The sequence below is a fragment of the Megascapheus bottae genome, chromosome 17, assembly GCF_031878675.1.
Source record: "Megascapheus bottae isolate mThoBot1 chromosome 17, mThoBot2.hap1, whole genome shotgun sequence".
In the NCBI taxonomy this organism is placed as follows: domain Eukaryota; kingdom Metazoa; phylum Chordata; class Mammalia; order Rodentia; family Geomyidae; genus Megascapheus; species Megascapheus bottae.
This window is the reverse complement of record NC_143525.1, coordinates 9522024-9543042: the sequence shown is the minus strand read 5'-3', so window position 1 is coordinate 9543042 and position 21019 is coordinate 9522024. Positions and strand designations below refer to the sequence as shown.

The 21019-nt window shown below is 41.2% G+C and overlaps 1 protein-coding gene and 1 long non-coding RNA gene across 4 annotated transcripts in view; one reads left to right on the top strand and one right to left on the bottom strand.

Annotated features, from left to right (window-relative positions):
- Cox10 (cytochrome c oxidase assembly factor heme A:farnesyltransferase COX10) overlaps window positions 1–540 on the bottom strand; it is a 113510-nt gene extending 112970 nt beyond the window's left edge. Inside the window, exon 1 of one of the 2 annotated variants that reach the window (XM_090349562.1) lies at window positions 423–540. In XM_090349562.1, the coding sequence (XP_090205688.1) occupies window positions 423–468 (46 nt within the window). In that variant the 5' untranslated portion in view covers window positions 469–540. The other variant, XM_090349563.1, reaches the window with a different exon arrangement.
- Window positions 541–641: 101 nt separating this feature from the next.
- LOC150050944 (uncharacterized) lies at window positions 642–6109 on the top strand. Of its 2 annotated transcripts, none has more exons than XR_016538400.1 (3): window positions 642–867; window positions 5448–5613; window positions 5965–6109. It is a non-coding gene; the product is annotated as an uncharacterized LOC150050944 (long non-coding RNA). The 2 variants fall into 2 exon arrangements; XR_016538401.1 differs by having other exon boundaries at window positions 5445–5613.
- Window positions 6110–21019: the final 14910 nt, after the last annotated feature.

The following is a 21019-nucleotide window of genomic DNA, read 5'->3' as shown; positions in this document are numbered from 1 at the left end:
CTGAGAATGGGCCAGTGGTCGGGGCCCTGGGGTTCTCACGAGCAAGGAGGCCTTGGGGAAAGCTACGGCTCCGCTCTTCTCTCTCCTCAGGCCCCATCTACTCTGCCCTCACCTTCGGCTCCCATGGGCTCTGCCCTCTAAACTCACCTCCAGCTTCCAGAGCCTGAGGCTGGGAGAGGCATCAGCTACCAAACCCCTCGGGGGAGCGAGGAAAAGCGTGGAGCCCCGGGGCCACAGTGCCGGGTGCCTCCCCGCTCCGTGGTCTCTCGGATCCTGCTGACCCCAAAGGTCACTTCCCGGCCTGGGTGACCAGCCGACCTCATCAAGGGCTCCCAAGGTTGCAGCCAGCAGGCACTAGGGCCTCACCACGCGGCAAAATGGGGAGAATGTTCCCGAAGTCTGGTCCGCGGCGGATACAGTACCTGTCAGGAGGAGGCGTGAGGACAGAGTGCGAGGGGATGAAGCCATCGTGGACCAGCCTGGCCGCTCCCCGGGGTAACTCGAACCCACACCCCCTCACCCGCTACAGGGCGCCGCCATCTTGCATGGCGCCCCGCCTCCGCGGGAGGCGGGACTTCCGGGTCGTCACTTCCGGCTGCCCGCCGGTGGCGGAGAAGCGTTCTGTGGCTGGGATCCCCTTCCCTCCCGGGAACCCGCCGCGGGGCCGAAGGAAGAATCGCGGCCTGAGGAGCCAGCGGGGAGGCGCGGAAGCACGGTGTGGCCGCCGCACGGTCCTAATAGAAAAGCCGGAGGCCCGGCGGACGGCGTGCGCGGAGCCCGGGGGCCGCGTCTGGGGAAGTCACGTCCGTCCTCCGGACCTGGCTCATCAGCTGTGCCTGGTCGTGGCGGGGAGGATCGAGGGAAGGAGTGAGTAGCACCTGCCGCCCAAGAGAAAAGAGGTAGTAGATGGTCCGGGGGTAATCGTTACCTCCGGGTGCGCTAAAGCAGCCGCCGCACAGGCCCTCCCCCCTTCCCAGCTGCCCACACACCACTGGCTCTGACAGAGGCAGTTTCTGCGTTCGAGACGGCGGTGGTCATCATCTGGATTCATCTGAGGTGACACTGCTCGGCATGGGAAGGGGGAACACAGGAGGGAAAAAAAAAAATCAGACTTCTTGACTCTGTGTAGCAGGAGCTGTCCTCTGCCTCCCGCAGAGGAGACCTTATTATTTCTGCGATAGGAGCCTGGGGAGTAAATATGTACTGTAGGATGCGAGTAACACTCGTGTGTAGTTGCATTAAGACTTGAGGGATGGCAGCTTGTTGCTCAGTGGAAGGATCATGTGAAGATCTTTCCATCAACAAGGAAGGCTGAGAGCAGAGACCAGAATGGCACCGTTGAGCACAGGACGGGCACAGTCCATCACTGTGGGCCCACAGCACTTCAGTATTGAAAGAAAGAAGTAGTGCAGTTTGCATAAGTAATTTCTGAGTCCCCACAACTTGGTTCCATTTGTTGTCTGTGGGGACATTCACAGGTGCTGAGGTGCTGAAAATATTGGCATTAACTAGACACACAAAACAAAATGCACATTCTGAGGTTTGGAGTGTGTTCACGTGTACAAGTGTTTGCTTATTAAACAGACCTTCCACTTTGCAAGTATCTGGCTTAATTGGTCCTTACCTTTCCTGGCCAGGTTTCCTTATGAAATACTGTAAGCAAATCTTCCCTTTGGTTATTGTAAAATAATAGAACTTTCAGACCTCAGGCATCCATATAGCTGGAGATATACATAACTGATGAGGAGACCAAAGGTTAGAGAGGTTTGTTGAGTGATTTACTTTAAACAATAGAACTCTGACTTTAGACATACAGAGTCAGCATTTTCCCCCATCTTATTGTATTTGTCTCTTAAAATTCATGCCATAAAAATTTCAAGTTGAGCCTGCCACTGGTGACTCAGGCCTGTCGTCCTAGCTACTCAGGGTGCTGAGATCAGAGTGTCACAATTCAAAGCCAGCCTAGTCAGAAAAATCCCCATGAGGCTCATATCTCCAATTAACCACTCAAAGCCAGAAATGGCACTGTGGCTCAAGCAATAGAGCACTAACCTTGAGCACAGAGAGGCTTAGGTACTGCACCTAGGCCCAGAGTTCAAGCCCCACCACCGCCAAAAAAAAAAAAAAAAAGTTGAAGATGATACCACTATACACATACTGTAATGGTAAGTGTTAGTGAAGTAATTGGAACCCTAATAGTTACTGCTTATGGGAATATGAAATGCCTTAGTCACTTTGGAAAATAGTATAGCTGTTTCTCTTCAATAAGTTAAGCATAAGCTACCATATGGCTGAGAAATTCCGGTCCCAGGAATATACCCAAGAGAAGAAAAACACCTAGTCCCAAGAAAGGAATCATGTTTGCTTGAAGTTGGTCTGTATTATCTCATCCATATTTTCACAACACTCACTTTCCTTAAGTTTCTTGGAATGTGTATGCGGTGGGAGGTGAATATTACCCAGTTTTGTCTCTAGAGATAAAGGAGAAATCTGCACAAGGTTTGGGGCATAATTTTATTGTTTTAAAAATGAGACATAAAGGGAAGCACTGTCTCTTTCCTTTCCTCCTCTTTTAGTCTCAGGAAGCAGAGCTGACAATGTAATTACTGGAGTTGAAGCAACCAGTATGTAGCTATGAAAGGACAAGCATGCTTATCATGCATGCTGAAGAGATCAGGATGGAAAAAAAGCGCCAGTTCCTTAAAATCAGTGAGCCAGTGCACCTCAACAGGACCATCATTTCACATCGCCACACCATATCTTGTTAAGCTATTATCGGGGGTCCTGCTCCTTGCATGCTGAGTGAAATGATCAGTGCTGGCACAAGGCCTGCAGAGAACAGAATGAGGTAGACATACAACTAGAATCATGTCAGCTATCTGAAAAGGATACCATGCCAAATGAAAATGGAACAAATCCAAACAGTACCTGGAAGAGTTCTGTTGTTGTCCGTTGTTTTTAAGATGAAGTATCTCTTGCAGCCCAGGCTGTAGGCTTTGAACTTCGGATCTTCTTGCCTCAGCTTCCAAGTGCCACCCCCACTCCTGGTCAGCAGCTATTTCTAATACAACAGCAAAAAAAATCTACAGTTCATTAAATCATGTAAAATAAAATCCGTTTGTGCAGTTTTGTTTCCTGTCTTGTTTCTTGCCATTTACTTCTTGATGATGTCAGTGTCTGGTTTCCAGCCATAGGAAGTCGGTCCTTCTTTTTTTGTCTCCTCATCATTTTGGAGTCTCCTAATGAATGGTGAGATGTTCCAATCACAGCAGAAAATAAGTCCAAAAGGACAAAGATTTAAGTTTCTGTTAGCTGTGAGGAACTCCTAGAAAATAATTCTTGTGTATTCTAGTAATATGTTTCAACAATAAAATTAAAGAATTCCCAAAGTACAAAGAAGTTTTCTAAAGGCAAGTTAGTAGGCAGAATTCCAGCCAAGTTATTTTTAGGACAGTGGTCATTAATAAGCAAAGTTTGGACATTCTCATGTCTTTTCTGAAGTCACTAATTCTCATCAAAGGGCCATTTTTCTGCATTTCCCCTTTAACACAGGAGCAGAAGATGATAAGGTCATTGCATGTTTGCAAGAATATAGTGTTTAGGGGCTGGGAGTTTGGCCTAGTGGTAGAGTGCTTGCCTAGCATGCATGAAGACCTGGGTTCAATTTCTCGGTACCACCACATACATAGAAAAAGCTGGAAATGGTGCTGTGGCTCATGTGGTAGAGCTCTATCCTTGAGAAAGCCCAAGGACTGGCAAAATACACACACATATAGTATTTAGTACTTGAATACTACTAACTGCTGTATCAGCATCTCATTTACTTGACACATGGATGCCAATACATAATATTTTTATTTTTAGGTGAAAGTGCAGATTTTTAGTTTGATTTGGTTTTGACAGTACTGGGGTTTGAACTTAGGGCTTTATTATTGGTAAGCATGGGATCCACCACCCCAACTCTTTTTGCACTGGTTATTTTTTGAGATATGGTGTTGCTTTTTGCCCAGACTAGCCTTGACCATGCCGCTGTTATTTTATAGTACTCACTAGCTGGAATGATAGGCATGAGCTACTACGCCAGCATTTTCTGTTGAGTTGGAGTCTCGTGGATTTTTATCTTCTCAGATTGGTTGAAAATGCAGTCTTCCCTATCATTCCTCCCTCCCTTTGTGGCTGGTATGATAGGTTAGTAACCTGTGTCCAGCTATTGGTTCAGAAGGAATCTTGCCAACTTGTTGCCCAGGCTGGCCTTCAACCATAATCTTCTCATCTCTACCTCCCGAGTAGCCGGGATTATAGCTGTAAGCTACAGGAGCCTAGCCAAAGCGCGTGTTCTTAGTCACCCTGCTGGGCCATCTCCCATATCTTATGTATTATAAAGTCCTCATTATTTGGAAATTTTTGATAGTAGTCTAGAATTTCCCATTTCATTTAATCAAACCAGTGAAGTCATTGAAGTTCAGTCTTGGGGGTAGGGCGGGGAGGAAAGTCTAGATTTACATTTCTTGACGGGTTCCATTTCCTTTAACCTCCGTTTCCATATTTATAGACTGGGACACTTAAGATCAGGCTAACCATCTCAATTACAATATGCCTTCAGTATTTACTGAGTGTATCTGAACACCATGCAATTCCTATTCCCAAGACTACTAAGTGAATCATGATTTTATCACTTTTTAAAAATCTTACAAGATTTGTATTACAATTACAAGAGCACAAAAAGAAATATCTACAAAAGAGATGCCTATTGATAGTTATGGTGAGGATAACACCCGATTTAAAAAAAAATGACTAATACTTGAAACAACAGATCTGTATTAGGTCGAGATTATGGAGGCAAGGACTGTCCAGGGAGCTGTGTACCCTCCACTGCCAATAAGGGGGTATCTCTCCTCCATTCTCTTAAGTCTCTAAGTATTCTGTGGCATGAGTTAGTAAAACTCCAATCTCAGTCTTGTGTTTCTGTACATGACATCTTCCCTCCTCTGTGTATCTTTCTAAATTGAAGCTTCTTTTTGGAAGATACCAGTCACATTGATTTTGATTCTCTTAACAGCCTCGCCTTAATTATGTCTGGAGAGGCCCTCTTTCCAACTAAGATCACATTCACAGGCACTAGAATACACAGATTAGCACACAAATCTGCCCTGTAACTGGGATACAATGTGTAATGTAGAAACTAAAACAAGAAATGCTAGAATCTAGCCTTTGGCAAATCAGCCATCACACACTCTTGGTGGAGGGAATGTGAACAATGCCTTCAGAAAGAGAAAAGTGTAATAGGTGGAGGGAGAAAACACTTAGGTAAAAAAAAGAGAACAAACCTTTGGGTTGGTCTCAGACATTTCCTCTGCAACAGTTAGGTGCCAAATGACTCCCCAGGATTTTGAAGGAAGAAAGTTATGAGCTAAGATCATTATAACTAGCAATTTGTCTTTCAGCAGGACAAGCAGGCAGTCTCAGAAACACAAGGGCTCGGAAAGGACTCCACTGATTGAAAAAACTATTTGGAAGTACATTCCAGTGGTTCGAAGGGTTTGGGATTATATATGAAGAAAAAGGCTCAGAACTAATTTTGAAACCAACATAGGATTGCCAGCTTTTAACACTGTAAGTATGTTTAAAGCAAAGCAAGCTTCCATCTAATGGAATCATTTTGTAAAAAGAACATTTTCTCGCCAAAAAAATTATTAAGAGGATATAATCTGATAGCTGTTTAAATTGGATAATTTAACTTTATGAAAAATTAGCTTTATTTAATACCAGTTAGCTCCAGGGCAATGAAAGAACGAAATTTTCCGTAGATAAGATCTCATTCATGAATGAGTGTTTGAAATCCAGGAATGAAAGGGAGAAACAAAGGGCAGGACTGAAAATGAGCTCTGACTAGCACTTTATGATTTACACAACTGGAGGAAAAATATTATTTGAAACTGACTGTAATGATTTCCATTTTCTAAGGAAAGTTTCCGTGGGGAAAATAAATCTCCTCAATACTACTCCCTTCCACAGACAGAGGATGGAGGAGCGTCAAGAGAAGATAACTTATTCCGCACTAACATCTGGGATTCTACTTAGTGTTTTCCAAATATCATCATGAATAAAAAGGACCCCATGTTTAAAACAATCCTTTGCACTTATACCATTCCTTTCCCCTCCCAGACCATTATGAAAAGAACATATCTACATTTAACACAGTAGTGTCCACTTGGCTATACTATGTAAGAATTTCTGGAAAAGGCAACTAGTCCAGCCAGGGTGGGGAGGGAGGGAAGTTAGCATACAGAAACAAACCTCTGGAAGCAACAGGCACAGTTCACATCCAGAAGGAGCTTTCTGAGAAAAGCAAGGCACTTGCCAAGTTGTTCTAAAACTTAGATGGGTATAGTTGGAGGCTCTACAGTGAACTAGCACAATAAATAGAACAGAAACAAGTAGGCACAAACATGGAACACTCACTGAATCTGCTCACTTGTATGTCAAATAAGTTTTGGTTTAACAGTAGATGAAAACTGGAGAGTATTTACTTCCTAGCATGGGCTGAGTACCCGGCCTCAATTTATCCAAGCTTCTTCATCGCTAGTTTTATAACCTGTATTGAGAAGATGGTTAACCCCTGCTATGCCTCAACTCACACACAACTTGCTCAAATTCCTAAGAGAACCTATGTGAAAGGATTTGTTGTTGTTTGGGTTGTTTTGTTTTTTTTTTTTTTAAGAGGATGACTAAGTTAATGAAAAAGTAATGAGCCAAGTATGCTATGCTTAGTATATGTGTGTGTGTGTGTGTGTGTATTTCTTATCCCTGTAATTCAAGTGTAATGTTCTTACACTGCATAATAATAATTCAGTCACTATTATTACTGTTGTTGCTAGCATTTTTGCCAGAGGAGAAATAGATATTTTATGAACATTTATATATACAATGAAAAGCAACATTCAAGGCTGGAAGGGTGCTTTTGTCTCATTCTTCTAATCCTACTCAGGAGGCTGAGATCTGAGGATCACTGTTCGAAGCCAGCCCAATGTGAAAGTCTGTGAGACTCTTTATCTGTAATTGATCATCAACACACCAGAAGTGAAGGTATAGCTCAAGTAGTAGAGCACTAGCCTTTAGCAAATCAGCCAAGGACATTGCCCAGGCCCTAAGTTCAAGCCCTATTACTTGCACACACAGACACACACACACACACACACACACCACAAATTCCATATGGTTCTTTAAAAAGATGTTTAAAATAATTTCTTAATTTCCTCTGGTCAGAAGTGATAAGTAGCCTTTATGCTCACAGCCCATTGATCAGATCTGTTCACATGTAACTACAATGGAGGGACATCTGGAAAATTAAGTAAACAGTGGAGTAAATCCTGAATACTAAGTATTCTGGCCCAGGGATATGAAAAATGAGAATAATAGACAATATGTTTCCATTTTAGTCTAGTTAATATTTAATTCTGTCCAACATAATCTATAGGTATAACATAAGCCTAGATCAATGCAATGGTTCTAAAAAAATTAGGCAAGAAATACTGAAGAGCTAGGCATGGTGACACACACTTATAATCTACTCCAGTGGTCCCAGGTAAGAGGACCTGAGACCAAGACCCTACCTGAAAAATAACCAAGTTAAAAAGGAGCTGAGAATAGGACTCAAGTACTAGAGTTTCTGCAGGCACTGAGTCCTTGAGTTCAAATACCAGTGCCAAGGGAGAGAGGGAGGGAGGGAGAGAGGGGGGGGAGAGGGAGGGAGAGGGAGAAAGGGGGGATGGAAGATAGGGAAGAAGGAAGGAAGGGGGGAGGAAGGGAGGGAGGGCAAGTCAAGAATACTGAGAAAATGAAGTGGAATAAGACAGTATACTATAAAGCCTCAATAGTTAAAATAACTTGCTGGTTTTTGCTAAGAGTAAGCCAAGTTCATTGTAAAAGAATGAAAGTTCTGCAGAGCACCAGTGTCTCATGCTTGTAATACTAGCTACTCTGAAGGCTGATATGATGATCATAGCTAAAGGCCAGCCTGAGCAGGAAAAATCCATGCGATTCTTACTTTCAATTAGCCAATAAATAAATAAATAAAGCAGAAAGTAGAACGTGGCTCAAGTGGTAAAGCATTAGCTGTGAGCAAAAAGCTCAGGGACAGCATTCAGGCCCTGAGTTCAAACCTAGTACCAGCATGGTAAAAAGAAGGAGGAGAGGGGAGGAGAAAGGAGAAGTAGAGGAGGAGGAAGAGGAGGAGGAGGAGAAAGAAAAAGAAGAAAAAGAAAGGGCTAAGGAGAGATGAAGAATATACAGCTAGCCTCTTCATTCACAAATTCAACAAACTACAGATGCAAAAACTTTTAAAAACCAATTTGTCTATGCTGAACACATACAGACTTCTTTTTTTGTCATTGTTCCCTAAGAACTGCATTATAATAACTATTTGCATACATAGCATTTGTATTGAATTGGGTATAAGTCATCTAGGTATGATTTTAAATATACCACAAAATGCACATACATTATATGCAAATACTATGTGATCTTACATGAGGAGTTAGATTACCTTGAGGCTGTGATATTCATGGGGCATTGTGGACCCAGTCTTAGGCAGATGATAATGACAACCTGTGAAATCTGCATGAAAAAAGAACACATAGAAGAAACAACTTAGGGACCACTGAATTCCTATGAAAGAAGAGAAATCCAGTTTCTACCTTACTCCAAAATTCATTTAATCCAAGATGGATTAAAATGCTTAACTAGTTAGTAGGAAAAAAATATATAGGCCTAGAAAGGACTGGGTCAAGGAAGCCATGAAGATGAAGCGTATATACTTGTTAAAATTTTTACCCTGAAACTTAAAAAATTTCTATGTGTCCCAATCAACCAATCATCCCAAAAGGCCATGAAAAATTAGGAAAGAATTTGTATTGTCCATGATAAGGCATTACTACTGAATGTCAATAAACAGAAATACATGATGTGTGTGTGATGTTCCATAAACAGAAAGGAAATGAATGCTGTTTCAATATTTTTGATGTCCTTTGCATCTGGGATGTGTCACAAAGGTGCCTGGGTTTCAGGCCTGGCCCTACTCTAGGAGGTGGTAAAAGAGTGTGGTCTTGGAGGAGGTTTTCAGTCATTTGGTGTATACTTCTTCCTCTCTCTCCCTCTTTCTTTCTTTCACTGCACAAGGTGAGTGGTTTTGCCTGTGACATGTTGTACCCAACAATGAGTCCAGCCAATCATGGACTGAAACCAGGATGAAAAGAAACCCCGTCATTTTTTTAAATACTTAGATTATGTCATGTCTTTGTTAACAGTGGCAGAAAGCTGACTGATGCAAAAAGTTGACAAGTATCACAGGCATTTTAATACAAGAAGTACAAATTCACATAAAATCACATAATCTTCTGCCTTCTGGAATGGGCAAAAACAAAGGAACAGTGCTATTGCACTGCTGCTGATGAGGGTAAAGTCATCTTCTCACTCTGGGACACAATTGTCCAAAAGCCTCCTCAAGTTCCGGTTTGTGCATTCCACCACACATTTATACCATGGAAATAGCAGACTTACAGAAATAACCAGCTCTAAATTTTGTCATATATGACCAGTTTTAGGAGCTAAAATTCTGAAATAACTTCAGTGTCCAATAATAATACTTGGTAGATATACAATAACATGTTTTGAAAGTGTTCTCTCCATATGTACAAACATTGTAAAAGTTGTTGTGAAGGCTATAAGCGTTTAAAGTGCCCAAGATATATGTAAATGAACAAAGTTACCTACAGTATAGTTCTACTTTAGTGTTAAAATCACTATACATTAAACAAAAAAAATCTAAGGACATATGTATTCCACATTAACAACAGCAAATAGATGATGCCTGTTTCAACTTTTATAAACATTGTGTAAACGGCATGTCTGACTTGGTTAAAGAATGGAAGGAAAAATGTGTAGGAAAGCTGGAATGCCTGTTGCCAAGATCTGAAGAGTGGATTAATGAGAGAGAATGGCTGTTTTTGCCTTTATGGCTGCCTGAAAACATGTGCATATTTCAGAACTGGCTGCCTATTTTGTGGTAACTTTGTGTTCTAAGGGCTTTTTGCAAACAAGCTAGGCAAAGTACAGCGTGTGCCTTTTCAGGTGGGGTTTTGGAGCTCCTGATGTATGAGTAACACTACCTCATTCATCTTTGGCTGAATCTGTGTGGGGTGCGGAGGTGTTGACAGAAGCTAAGCTGAGAACAATGTTTATTTATATCTGCACACAATAATTCATGTCTTCCCAAATCTAGGACTTTCTCCTAATTTGCTCACCGTTTGCAAACATTGGCAGTTCTCTCTGCTCGTTTGGTTTGGCTGGGTTTAAGTAAATGAAAAGGCACCTAAGACAGTAAACGGAGCTGAATGCTTTGATTCACAGATGGAAAAGAACATTGGCTTTTGCTGCGAAGTGTCAGAATGGCATGATTTCTAGACTTCTGTCTCACACCTTTAAGACTAACGAATACTGTACCTACCTTGTTCAGACAGAAGATGTCTCAATCTGTGTGAATCTTTCTCTCTCTCTCTCTCTCTCTCTCTCTCTCTCTCTCTCTCTCTCTCTCTCTCTCTCTCTCTCTCTCTCTTTCCCTCCCTCTGTGTGTGTGTGATCAGTTGAATCAGGACAAGATCTTCAGGCCTGGCTAGATATTGAGCCATTTATAACTACATATTTATATGAAATGTAAAAATTTCTGTCATCCTCTGTTGATTGTGAAAAATGTTCAAAAACATAAAAGCAGAAAGATTAATGTAAAGATTCCTCCCCCATATAACAGGTATAATTGCTTTGGCCATTGCCAACTCATGATCAATCTCATTTTATGATCTCCATCACTCTGTTGCACCAACTATTAGATCCAACTAATGTCAGCAGATGTGGCATCTAAACTGAATGTCTTAAGCCATGATATGTAATGGAGAATTGTAGGGTGAGACCAAATAGGGCAGAAGTCTAAGAAGACAGATAGATCTGCCCTGGGTCAAGCTTGATCATCACTATTTGCTGGTTGATTGATTTTAGGCTACTTAACCTTTCTGAGCCTCATCTGTAAAGTCAATTAGAAAATGTAACTTACAGAATAGGTAAATCAAACCCATGGTACTCTTACAGATACTATTCTCATCTATCAGTTAACTTAATTGTCTTTACTGTTTCATTTCTATTAGAGCTTCTCTGTTTAGAGTGGGAAAGTTAAAGGATAGAAAGACAGTCTCCAGATTATTTTTAAAAAATTAGCTTACAAATAGCTGGGCACAATTGCTCATGCTTATAATCCTAGCTACTCAAGAGTCTAGGATCTGAAGATTGTGGATTGAAACCAGCTCTGCCAGAAAAGTCTAAGATTCTCATCTCCAATTAACCTGAAAAACACTGGAAGTGGAGCTGTGGCCCAAGTGATATAGAGCTAATCTTGAGCAAAATGTTCAGGGGTAGCACCTTTTCCCTGAGTCCAAGCCCCAGTAGCAACATACACACACACACACACACACACACACACACACTCTCTAATAAATGAATTACCGATTTGCTGAGAACATTAGTCAGGAGTAAGGACTTACTAAGAGTGAAGTCCGCATTGCACATGTATTTTCTATACTACAAAGTAGTTCCTTTACCACCTTGTAGAGGAAACACATACATACCTCTGCCCCACATTTTACCAGCACTGACTTATAAAGATTAACCAGCCCAGCCATTTATCTGCAGCTTTAGCTGCAAAGCCAGTGATCATTTATTGCTCATCGGTCCATGTCAGCCCAAGTTGTCATCCATTTGCAAAGGAAATAGGAAACGTAGGGGAAGCAAAGATGCTGGTAAAAACAGGAAGTCTGAGATTTAGCCTGTAGAGGAAAATAAGGTAGGTGGGGATGCCAGGAGGGTGGGAAAAAGTCAGAAAACACAACTTCTCTGGGCAATGAGGAACAGGGGGATAGTCCTAGACCTGGGGCTAGAGGACTTGAGAAGTTTGAACCCCAGACTCTTACCTGTTCAGGGATCTGTGAGGGCTCAGAGATGATTTCCAAAACCACTGAACACCATTGGCTTCTGCTAGAATCCCAGCTTCTCGGGAGGCTGAGATCTGAGTGTCGCAGTTTGAAGCCAACCTGGGCTGTGAGGAAATGAGAAGTGGAGCTGTGGCTCAAATGGTAGAGTGCTAGCTATGAGCTACAAAGCTCAGGAATCACATCCAGGTCCTACATTAAAGCCCCAAAACCAGTACCAACATGGAATAGGGAAAGTATATTATATTTTTGATGAAGTCAATTTATTTTCTTTTTCTGAGGTAGTAGGATTTAACTCATGGCCTCATGGTTCACTTGAGCCACACTCTTAGGCATTACTTTGCTTTTCAGATAGGGTCTGGATATTTTGCTGGGGATGGACCCAAATAGTGGCCATCTTTCTACTTCAATTCTCCTGAGGACCTGGGATTACAGGGATACACTGCCCTTTACAAACTTGTATCAATTTTTAAATTGGGAAAAATGTTACATGCTCATAGTATCTACTCATTCAGCTGTTTGCAATTGCGCATACTACATCGTTACTCTTTAGTTCCCAAATTGTTCAATAAATCTCCAGAACATGTAATTTTTTACCCTTTTAATCACCATCTCTTTGATCCCTCCCTCAGTTAAAATTCCCACCAGGCTTCTCAATTAATTTATAACGTGGGACAAGTCAGTTTGCTCTAATAAGTATTCTTCTTGTCCACTGGGTTTTGAGAAACAGGCTTGTCTATCATGTTGAAAGAGCATGAGATCTTACTAATCATGTTTGCCACAGTCACAGAGAGGGGGCGCTCCAAGCCACTCCAAGGAAAATCTCAATGTTTGCCTGCAAAGAGTATACAGTTCCTTGAGAACCTCCTGCTTCAAATTGAATTCGGGTTTTGAGGGGAAGCCAACGTCTTCCTAGAAGAGCCTTAGCCAACCACTGAGCATGATGCAAACCCTGGGAGTTAGCCCTCCCCACACATTCTCACCCTCCAGTGGGCACCATCTTTGCTTGGGGACAGCCCCATGGATGGGCTTTGCTTTATCAGAACCGCATCACTGTCTGAAGCTCCCCGCATTGAAGCATCCCCTCACCCCTTCCTACATTGGCATCCATCAGATTAGCATCATGGATCTAATGCTTTCCCACTCCAGTTCTGCCTCCTTCCGCTTTGAGTGTTTACAAGCAACCCACTCCTTGCTGTAACCTGTTTGCAATTCCTAGTATCCCAAGGACCCAGGTGGCATCGACACACAGAGATGCACAATTGCACAAATGGATGTCACACCATATTGAAAGAATGACTTGGCATCGTGATGCTGTTCTTTTATCCTGGAACTTACATTTCCAACCCTCACTTCTAGATCCTATTTGCTCCAGCCAGCATCTCACAGTCGAATGAACAATGACTATCTCTCCTCTTTGTCTTCTTCTGTCTGGAATGAAGGATGCAGTTCTTTCATCTTACACTTCTCTGTTCATCCCTGGATCCTGATGCCTTACAGGCAATTGAGAAGAGGAGATGGAAACCAACACTAGAACCCACAACTACAACCTGGAACCCATGAGGATGTAGGGAAATCTATGTCCAGTCCTATGGACTGTGACCTGAGCCTATTCTGGAAGCTGGGGATGCCCACAGACCTGTCTGCACAACATCTGACTCAGAAGTCAGAGAAGCTAAAGAAGGATCTGAGAAAAGGGGGAGAGGGCAGTTCAGGTACTGCTGCTCCAGGCCAGCACACAAGGGTGAACACACATGGGGAAATAACAGCCTGTCTTTTCTCCCTCCCTGACCCCAGTCTTTCAGAGAAACCCCCTGCCACCCACTCCAAGTGCAACGGGAATTCTGGGACATGCACATGAACATTACAAAGCTACCACTCAGCAGATTTGTTTAAACTTTCTATTGTTTAACTTACTTTAAGACTCTATTATTAACAACCAAATGTAATTCCTCTAAACAGATACTCATCTCTGTAACTGTTGATGAATAGCTGTTTTGGATAATTACTATGTTCTGTGGATCCATCCCCACTTTTATTTTGCCAGTCTAGGGCCTGAACTCTGGGGCCTGGGTGCTATCGGCCTTGAGCTAGTGCTCAACTACTTGAGCCACAGTGCCATATCTGGCTTTTTTTTGAGTAGTTTATTGATGATGAGAGTCTCAAGGACTTCCCTGCCTGGGTTGGCTTGGAACCCTGATCCTCAGATCTCAGCCTCCTGAGTAGCTAGAATTATAGGCATGAGCCACCAGCGCCCAGCTCCAGATAACTTTTTAACATTTATTTATTTGTTTGTTTGTTTATTTATTTTTGGCAACATTGAGGTTTGAACTCATAATTACTAGGCAGGTATTCTACCACTGAGCCATACCTTAAGCCCATTGTGTATGTATGCTTAAGTTTTTTTTTCTTATGTGATAAAATGGGGTATATTACTTTGAAGATGTGGGAATTGTTGATCTGGGTTCCCCTAAACAGCGTGTTGAGCTTTAAAAATTCTAAACAGCATTTTTAAAAAAGAACTTCCTTGAATAGCTAGTCTCTGGAGTGATAAACACTGTGCCAATTTTGTAAAACATATTGTTTATTGGCAGGGATGATACTGACTGGAGTCAGGGCCTATTCTTGCTCAGCTTTCTTGCTTACGAATTCCACCACTTGAGCCATGCCTCTAGCCCAGCTTTGTGTTGGCTGTTTTGGAGATGGAGTCATGAAGACTTTTCTTCTTGGGCTAACTTTGGAATGCAATCCTCTGCATCGCATTGCTAGGATCACAGGCACAAAGCAACAGTACTCTTCATGATGCCCTAATACTTTCTTTGCAGCACTCTTCTTTGGGGCCACAGTTAAATCAAATCAGTCACATGATCCCAAGCTTTGCGATATGGGTATCACCCGTTATCTGATAACCGGGAGAGCTATTGCATGACCCTCAGGGAGTGTCGACAGTATGGACTCAACCTGAGGCTGGATGAAACAAGGGACATAGACTCCATCCTGTTTCTCCAGATGGTAAGGAATTAGAATTTCAAATATTTCTGGAATATTTGATTTAATATTTCTATATACTGGTTTGCCACAAATATCTGGAACAACGGGAAGCAACACCATAGATAAGGGGAAACTACAGAGTCAGTCCCTGAGCAAAGTGTTGGGAAGAGGTAGGGGCCTTCTTGCTCTCTGGAAAAAGAAGTGGTAAAGTTGAGTGCAGGGGGCCAGGAGTTTGGCCTAGTGGTAGAGTGCTTGCCTAGCATGGACGAAGACCCAAGTTCAACTTCTCAGTTCCACATACATAGGAAATGCTGGAAGTGGCATTGTGGCTCAAGTGGTAGAGTTCTAGCCTTGAGAAAGCCTAAGGACAGTGCTCAGGCTCTGAGTTCAAGGCCTAGGACTAGAGAAAAAAGAAAAAAAGCTGAATGTAGGGTGGCAGGGAAACTGAGGAAGCAAAAGCACAACTTAACACTTCTGATTTGAAGTTTTAATGTTTTAGTTAATGAGAATACCTAGTGACTTTGTATAACTGACCTACTTTAGAATTTGGCAGGGATGGGATGGGGTAGGTGTCTGAATCTGTGAGCACACAAGATGTGTATTTTTTTTGAAAGAGAAAATAACTAATAAGTAATTGCATGCTAATAAAAGTATTTTTTTTCCTTATAAACAAGAAAACCAGTTTGGTATGAATACTATCAATGTAGTGAGAAGCTCTTAGACACAAGAACAGTCAGGAAAAGAAAAATCCACATTAGGAAAATGAAAATCTATCTTACTTCGGAAATCAACCTCACAGTATGTCATTTTACTACCTTTTGCAAAGGAAAACTAGGGCAAATTTGATATAACATTGGGGAACTAAAACAAGCCCAGAAAAAAAGCCAAGTAGGAAAATTACTGTGGTGAAACCTTCTTTTCATACATGCCTTTCAGCCATTGCTTTACAGAGAAGATAGCCAAAAACTTCTTTATTTACCAAGTCTGTATTTATTTACCAGGCCACTGCTTATAAATGGGTCAAAATGTCTTATTGCTTCTCAACAATTTTTTCATAGAACCTCAAAATACATTTACATTTGGACCCAGAAATAATTTTTCCTTTAAAACTTAAAAAAAAACAAACCTCAGAGCTTAGATAATATTTTTGAAACATTGATGGAATAATCAATGTTGCTGATTATTCTCTTAACATAAATATTATTTCTAGTAATATTATTTAAAAGTCATAGAAATCATTGTTTGAAAATAAGAATCAGTACTCAGTATTGCATACTGCGGATAATTTTATTAAAAATGTATAAAATATCTATCCCCAAAGAGAGGTTTATCAGGTTAGCCTATAAGACCCCAGTATATTTTTGGATTTTTGTTTGTTTTCTTTCTTAAGAACTCCTTAACAGTTAATTTTGAGAGCTCTTTTATTAATATAAGAGTAAAAGTCTTTTTGCCCCTAGCAACTTACATTATTTGCACAGTTAAAATCATTAATAATGTGATCCTAGCTATGCAGGAGTCTATTATCTGAGGTTCAAAGGCAATGCTGGGCAAGAAAGTCCATGAGACTTAATTGGAGATAAGTCTCCAGTTAACCACCCAAAAGCTGCAAGTGAAGCTGTGGCTCAAGTTGGAGAATACTAGCACAACCAACAAACCCCCAACCCTGCCTCCTGCCCCCTCCCCCAAACATATAAATAAGAACTAAGTGTTGATTAAAAGCATGATGGCATGGCGTATCTTCTTTGGATAGTGATCTTGTAAAAATAGATACTCAGCTGAAACTTTTGGGAGCATGAAGCTTATTTAAATCGTTGTTTCTGTGTTGCTCCTTCTTTCAGATGCATATGGATCACTAAGAAAACTGAAATGGAAATTGTGACCCAGTAGGACTGCAGTGGGGCCTGAGTCTCTGCATTTCTAACAAACTTCTAGGTGATGTCTAGGCTCACGGTCCATGCACTGTGCTCACAGTAGGGTCTAATTGGATAAAATACCACAAAAGTGCTGTGCTGGGACATCCAGGTTCTCAGCATGGCCTCCTTCTTCATGGTCTCCAATCATGGTCTCCACAGAGTGGAGGCATGTGCAAGAATGAGAATGGGTGGATGTAAGAGAGAGACGTCAAGTTGGTTTACTGCAACCAGCTTTTGCCAGCAGTAATCCAGTCTCAGCAGAACTAGAACTCTTGAGAGACAACCATTATCTCTTCAAGATGTTAGAGATCCCATGATCTATTTTTCTCTTAATGGTCCCATCAGTTCCTACCCTGTCTTAATGAGGGTTAAAGGCTCACCATTAGTTTCATTCAAACCATAACAGTGTTCTCAAGTGCTCTCTGCTCTCTGTATGTTGAGAGCCTCTGATATGCCTAGCTGCAATTCCTTATACATATAACACCCAGAACTAGGGCTTTCTTGGGATAATTTTCAAGTTTGCTTCTAGGCAAGAGAGAACAGGGTAAGCTAGTTCTGGGCTGATGAAGGTTGATTCTTCACTTTCTGAGGGCACTTAGTAATCCATATTAAACTTCAATGCTTATTCCTTGGAACTGGGTTAGAAAATAAATCACATCACCAGCATCTACACTGATAATGTCAATATTTCTTTCTAAGCTCAGTGAGCCAGGCTTCTCTTAAAGTAAGGAGGTCAGGTCTGGCTGGTGCCATATTGGCCACATGGTGGAAGGCAGGGCATCTTGTCTTCATGGTGGGGAAGGTGAAGCCACTGCCAACCAGGTGAGAGGTATGCCTTGAATCTCTGGAGGCAAGGGTGGGCACTTGGCTGATAGGTTACTAGACCTGCCAGCCCGGTATCTGGGACTGGGAGTTTCCTGTGACCCTGACCCCTGCCCTGACCCTATTTAGGCCCAGATGAATATAGGAACCACTATGCCATACCACAACTCTCCATGTTTGCATCCTGTGTCCTGTTTCCTGGCGCGATCACCATGGCATTCCAATTCAGTTTGGTATTGTGTTTGTTGTTTCTTTCCTCTCTGACCTGTTTTTTTTTTTTTTAAACTGTGTGAAGTGTATTTTCTGGCTGCTGGTCTTTGATACAGGAGTTTACCCTGCTGTCACTGACATGTCAAAATAGGATCCAAGGTAGTCTGTAAACATTAGTGATATGAATTTCTCTTTAAGAAATCATTTTTAAAATAAGTACTAATGGCTACTTTCTTTTTACCTTTTTTTTGGGGGGGGGCAATATTGGGGTTTGGATTCAGGGCTTCTCTTGCTCAGTTTGTTGCTCTACCATTTGAGCCACCCCTCCAACCCTGCTTTTTGTTATCTTGGAGATGGAGTTTAGAGACCTTTTCTGCCCAGACTTGACTTTGAACTTTGACCTTCTGGATCTCAACTTCCTAAATAGCTAGACTTACAGGTATAAGCCACCAACAATTGACTGTTACTACTTTCAAAATGAGTCATAGCAGATTTTTATTTATATAAAGAACTACATTATATTTCTTTATAGTATATGATGGTATATAATTTATGGAAACTTTATGTTATAAGAATATGTGAAAAAGAAGAGGGGAAAGCTTTCATACTCTCCGTGCTTTTGAAAGAAAAAAAGTAATATTGTCTGTCATATTTTTTACAGAAATTGTTTCCAGAAGGTCTTAAAAGTACTTTCATCTCCTGTACTTGTATGAGTTATCAAATATTATAAACACAGCAACCAATAACTTCATCATAAAACTTTATGTACTGTGTTATAACTTCATCACTTGCCTTGGGAATGCTTTGATGGTAATTTTCCTTTGCAACATTTAATAAAACCCTGTCAAGCAAGATAAAGTAAATAGTGGATTGGTTATTGGAAGTATCTGAGTAATTACTTTTAATAAAATTATTTATTATTGTTGTGTTTTGAGACAGAGTTATACTGTGCACATCAGGTTGGCCTTGAACTTTTGTCTCAGTTTCTCAAGTGTTGGGATTGTAGGTAGGTGCGACTGTGCCCAGCAAATGGGAGTAACTTCTACTGAAAGAACTAGGTTGCTTTGATAAAAAACATTTTCACTCAAGGAGTCATTCATTCATTCATTTGCTTATTCTTTGTGTTATTCCAGGTTTTCAAAACACAAAAATATACATCCACACACAACTAACCATTATGCTCACTCAAGTGAGGTATAAGCAGGGAAGGGGGTTAGAGGGAAAGCAGAGAGGACAAAGCGAGAGACACTAAATATGAAAGCATCTGTGGAAGTACAAAACTTTGTCCCACAGAGCAAAATGTTGGGTGGAAAAGCCAGAAAGAAATGCATCTGGACAAGTAAGTAGAGCCCAGGTTTCACAAGGCTTTCCATGGTTAGCTGTGTATTTTATTCCCAAAGCAATGGGGAGCGATTGTAGGATTCTAAACAGGGGACTATGCAATATGTGATAAAATTTACTCTGCAACAACCCATTCCAAATCCAGGATGAAAAAAAAAGAATAATTTAAAGCAGGGAAAAACCAAAGTCTTTCAGGACAGTGAATTTGGAGATTGTGAAAGCAATCTGGATACAGAGACACCTTTGAGTGTTGGCACTGAAGATGGAGAGAAGTGGACAGATTAACTAGTCTGGCTGACGTAGTACTGATGGTCAGAATGGATTGGATGTAGCTGATAGAGGAGAGGGAGGAGTCAAAGATGGCACCCATGTTACATTTTACAGTTCCATTTGCCAAGGAGATGGGAACATGAAGAGGGATAAAAATGGCAGAAGGAGGGAGAGGACAAAACATGGAGTCTCGACAGACTTGTGGAAGTTTTGGGTTGGCTAGGTTCCACTAGCTCATTAGGTGTACAGATATCAAATGGGCTGCAACGAGGTGATGGGAAGGAATGAGATCAGTGCTGGGCTTTCACAGGCCACCAAGGAAGGGAATATTTCAAGAAGGCACTACAGACATAGCATCCCAAAGACTTCTCAACAAGACTCAGAGGAAAATTCTGCAGAATAAATAACCTGTCACAAAGGGACCACCTGTTACCTTTAGAGTATAAGACAACCAGAAGGCATTAAAACAAAATGCCAGGCAAAGACCTGGTTTAAATCATCAATAAGGAAAACATGCATATCTGGGAAATTCTACACTGGCTGGATATTTCACCAGGCATTCTTATTCATTGTTTTTTAAGGGATGATAAAGGCATTGTGCTTATCACAGAAACAACAAAAAATAATCTTTTAGAGACAAAGAGAGTTATTTACAGATAGAGTGATGGAATGTCTAGGATTTGCTACAAGGATAATCTTATGGTTGCAAATTTGTGGGAAAGATTAGTCTGTAGACTGGGCAAGAATGCCCATGTGTTGATATTCATTTAACCTACTCAACAAATTCATTAGGATTTGTGGACTCCCTCTTTCTAATTTATAGGTATTTCTATCAAAAACTTAAAAAAAACCACCCACAAATTCTTGAAATAGAACTTTTTTTTTTGCCAATCTTGGGGCATGAACTCAGGGCCTAAGAATTGTTCTTGTGTTTTCTCAAGGTTAGACCTCTGCCACTTGAGCCACAGAACCACTTCCAGCTTTTTTTTCCCCTATGTATGTGGTACTGAGGAATCAAACCCGGGTCTTTGCGCATGCTAGGGAAGCATTCTATCACTAGGCCCAACTCCCGGCCTTTGAAATAGAACTTTTTTTGAAAGATTTTTTATTACCACTGATTTTTACACCATATTTCAAATGTCATGTTTAACAAGCAAGTGTTCAGGAAGGGAATCTTTATATGCAATCACTGGCACATAGATTTTAGAACATAATTAAAATTAAGCTGAGAGTTTGTATGTCATAGATGCATATCAATTTATATAATGTAACACTATGTCTATAGAGTATATACCCCATCATAGATTTTTATGTCTATGTAGTTATGTTTATATCTCCAAGACCACGTCCATAATCTTGGGTACCAGAATATTGAGTCTTTGCTCTTGTACTGTTTGAATCTAATATCCACATATCAAGGAGACCATGTGCCTTTGTTCC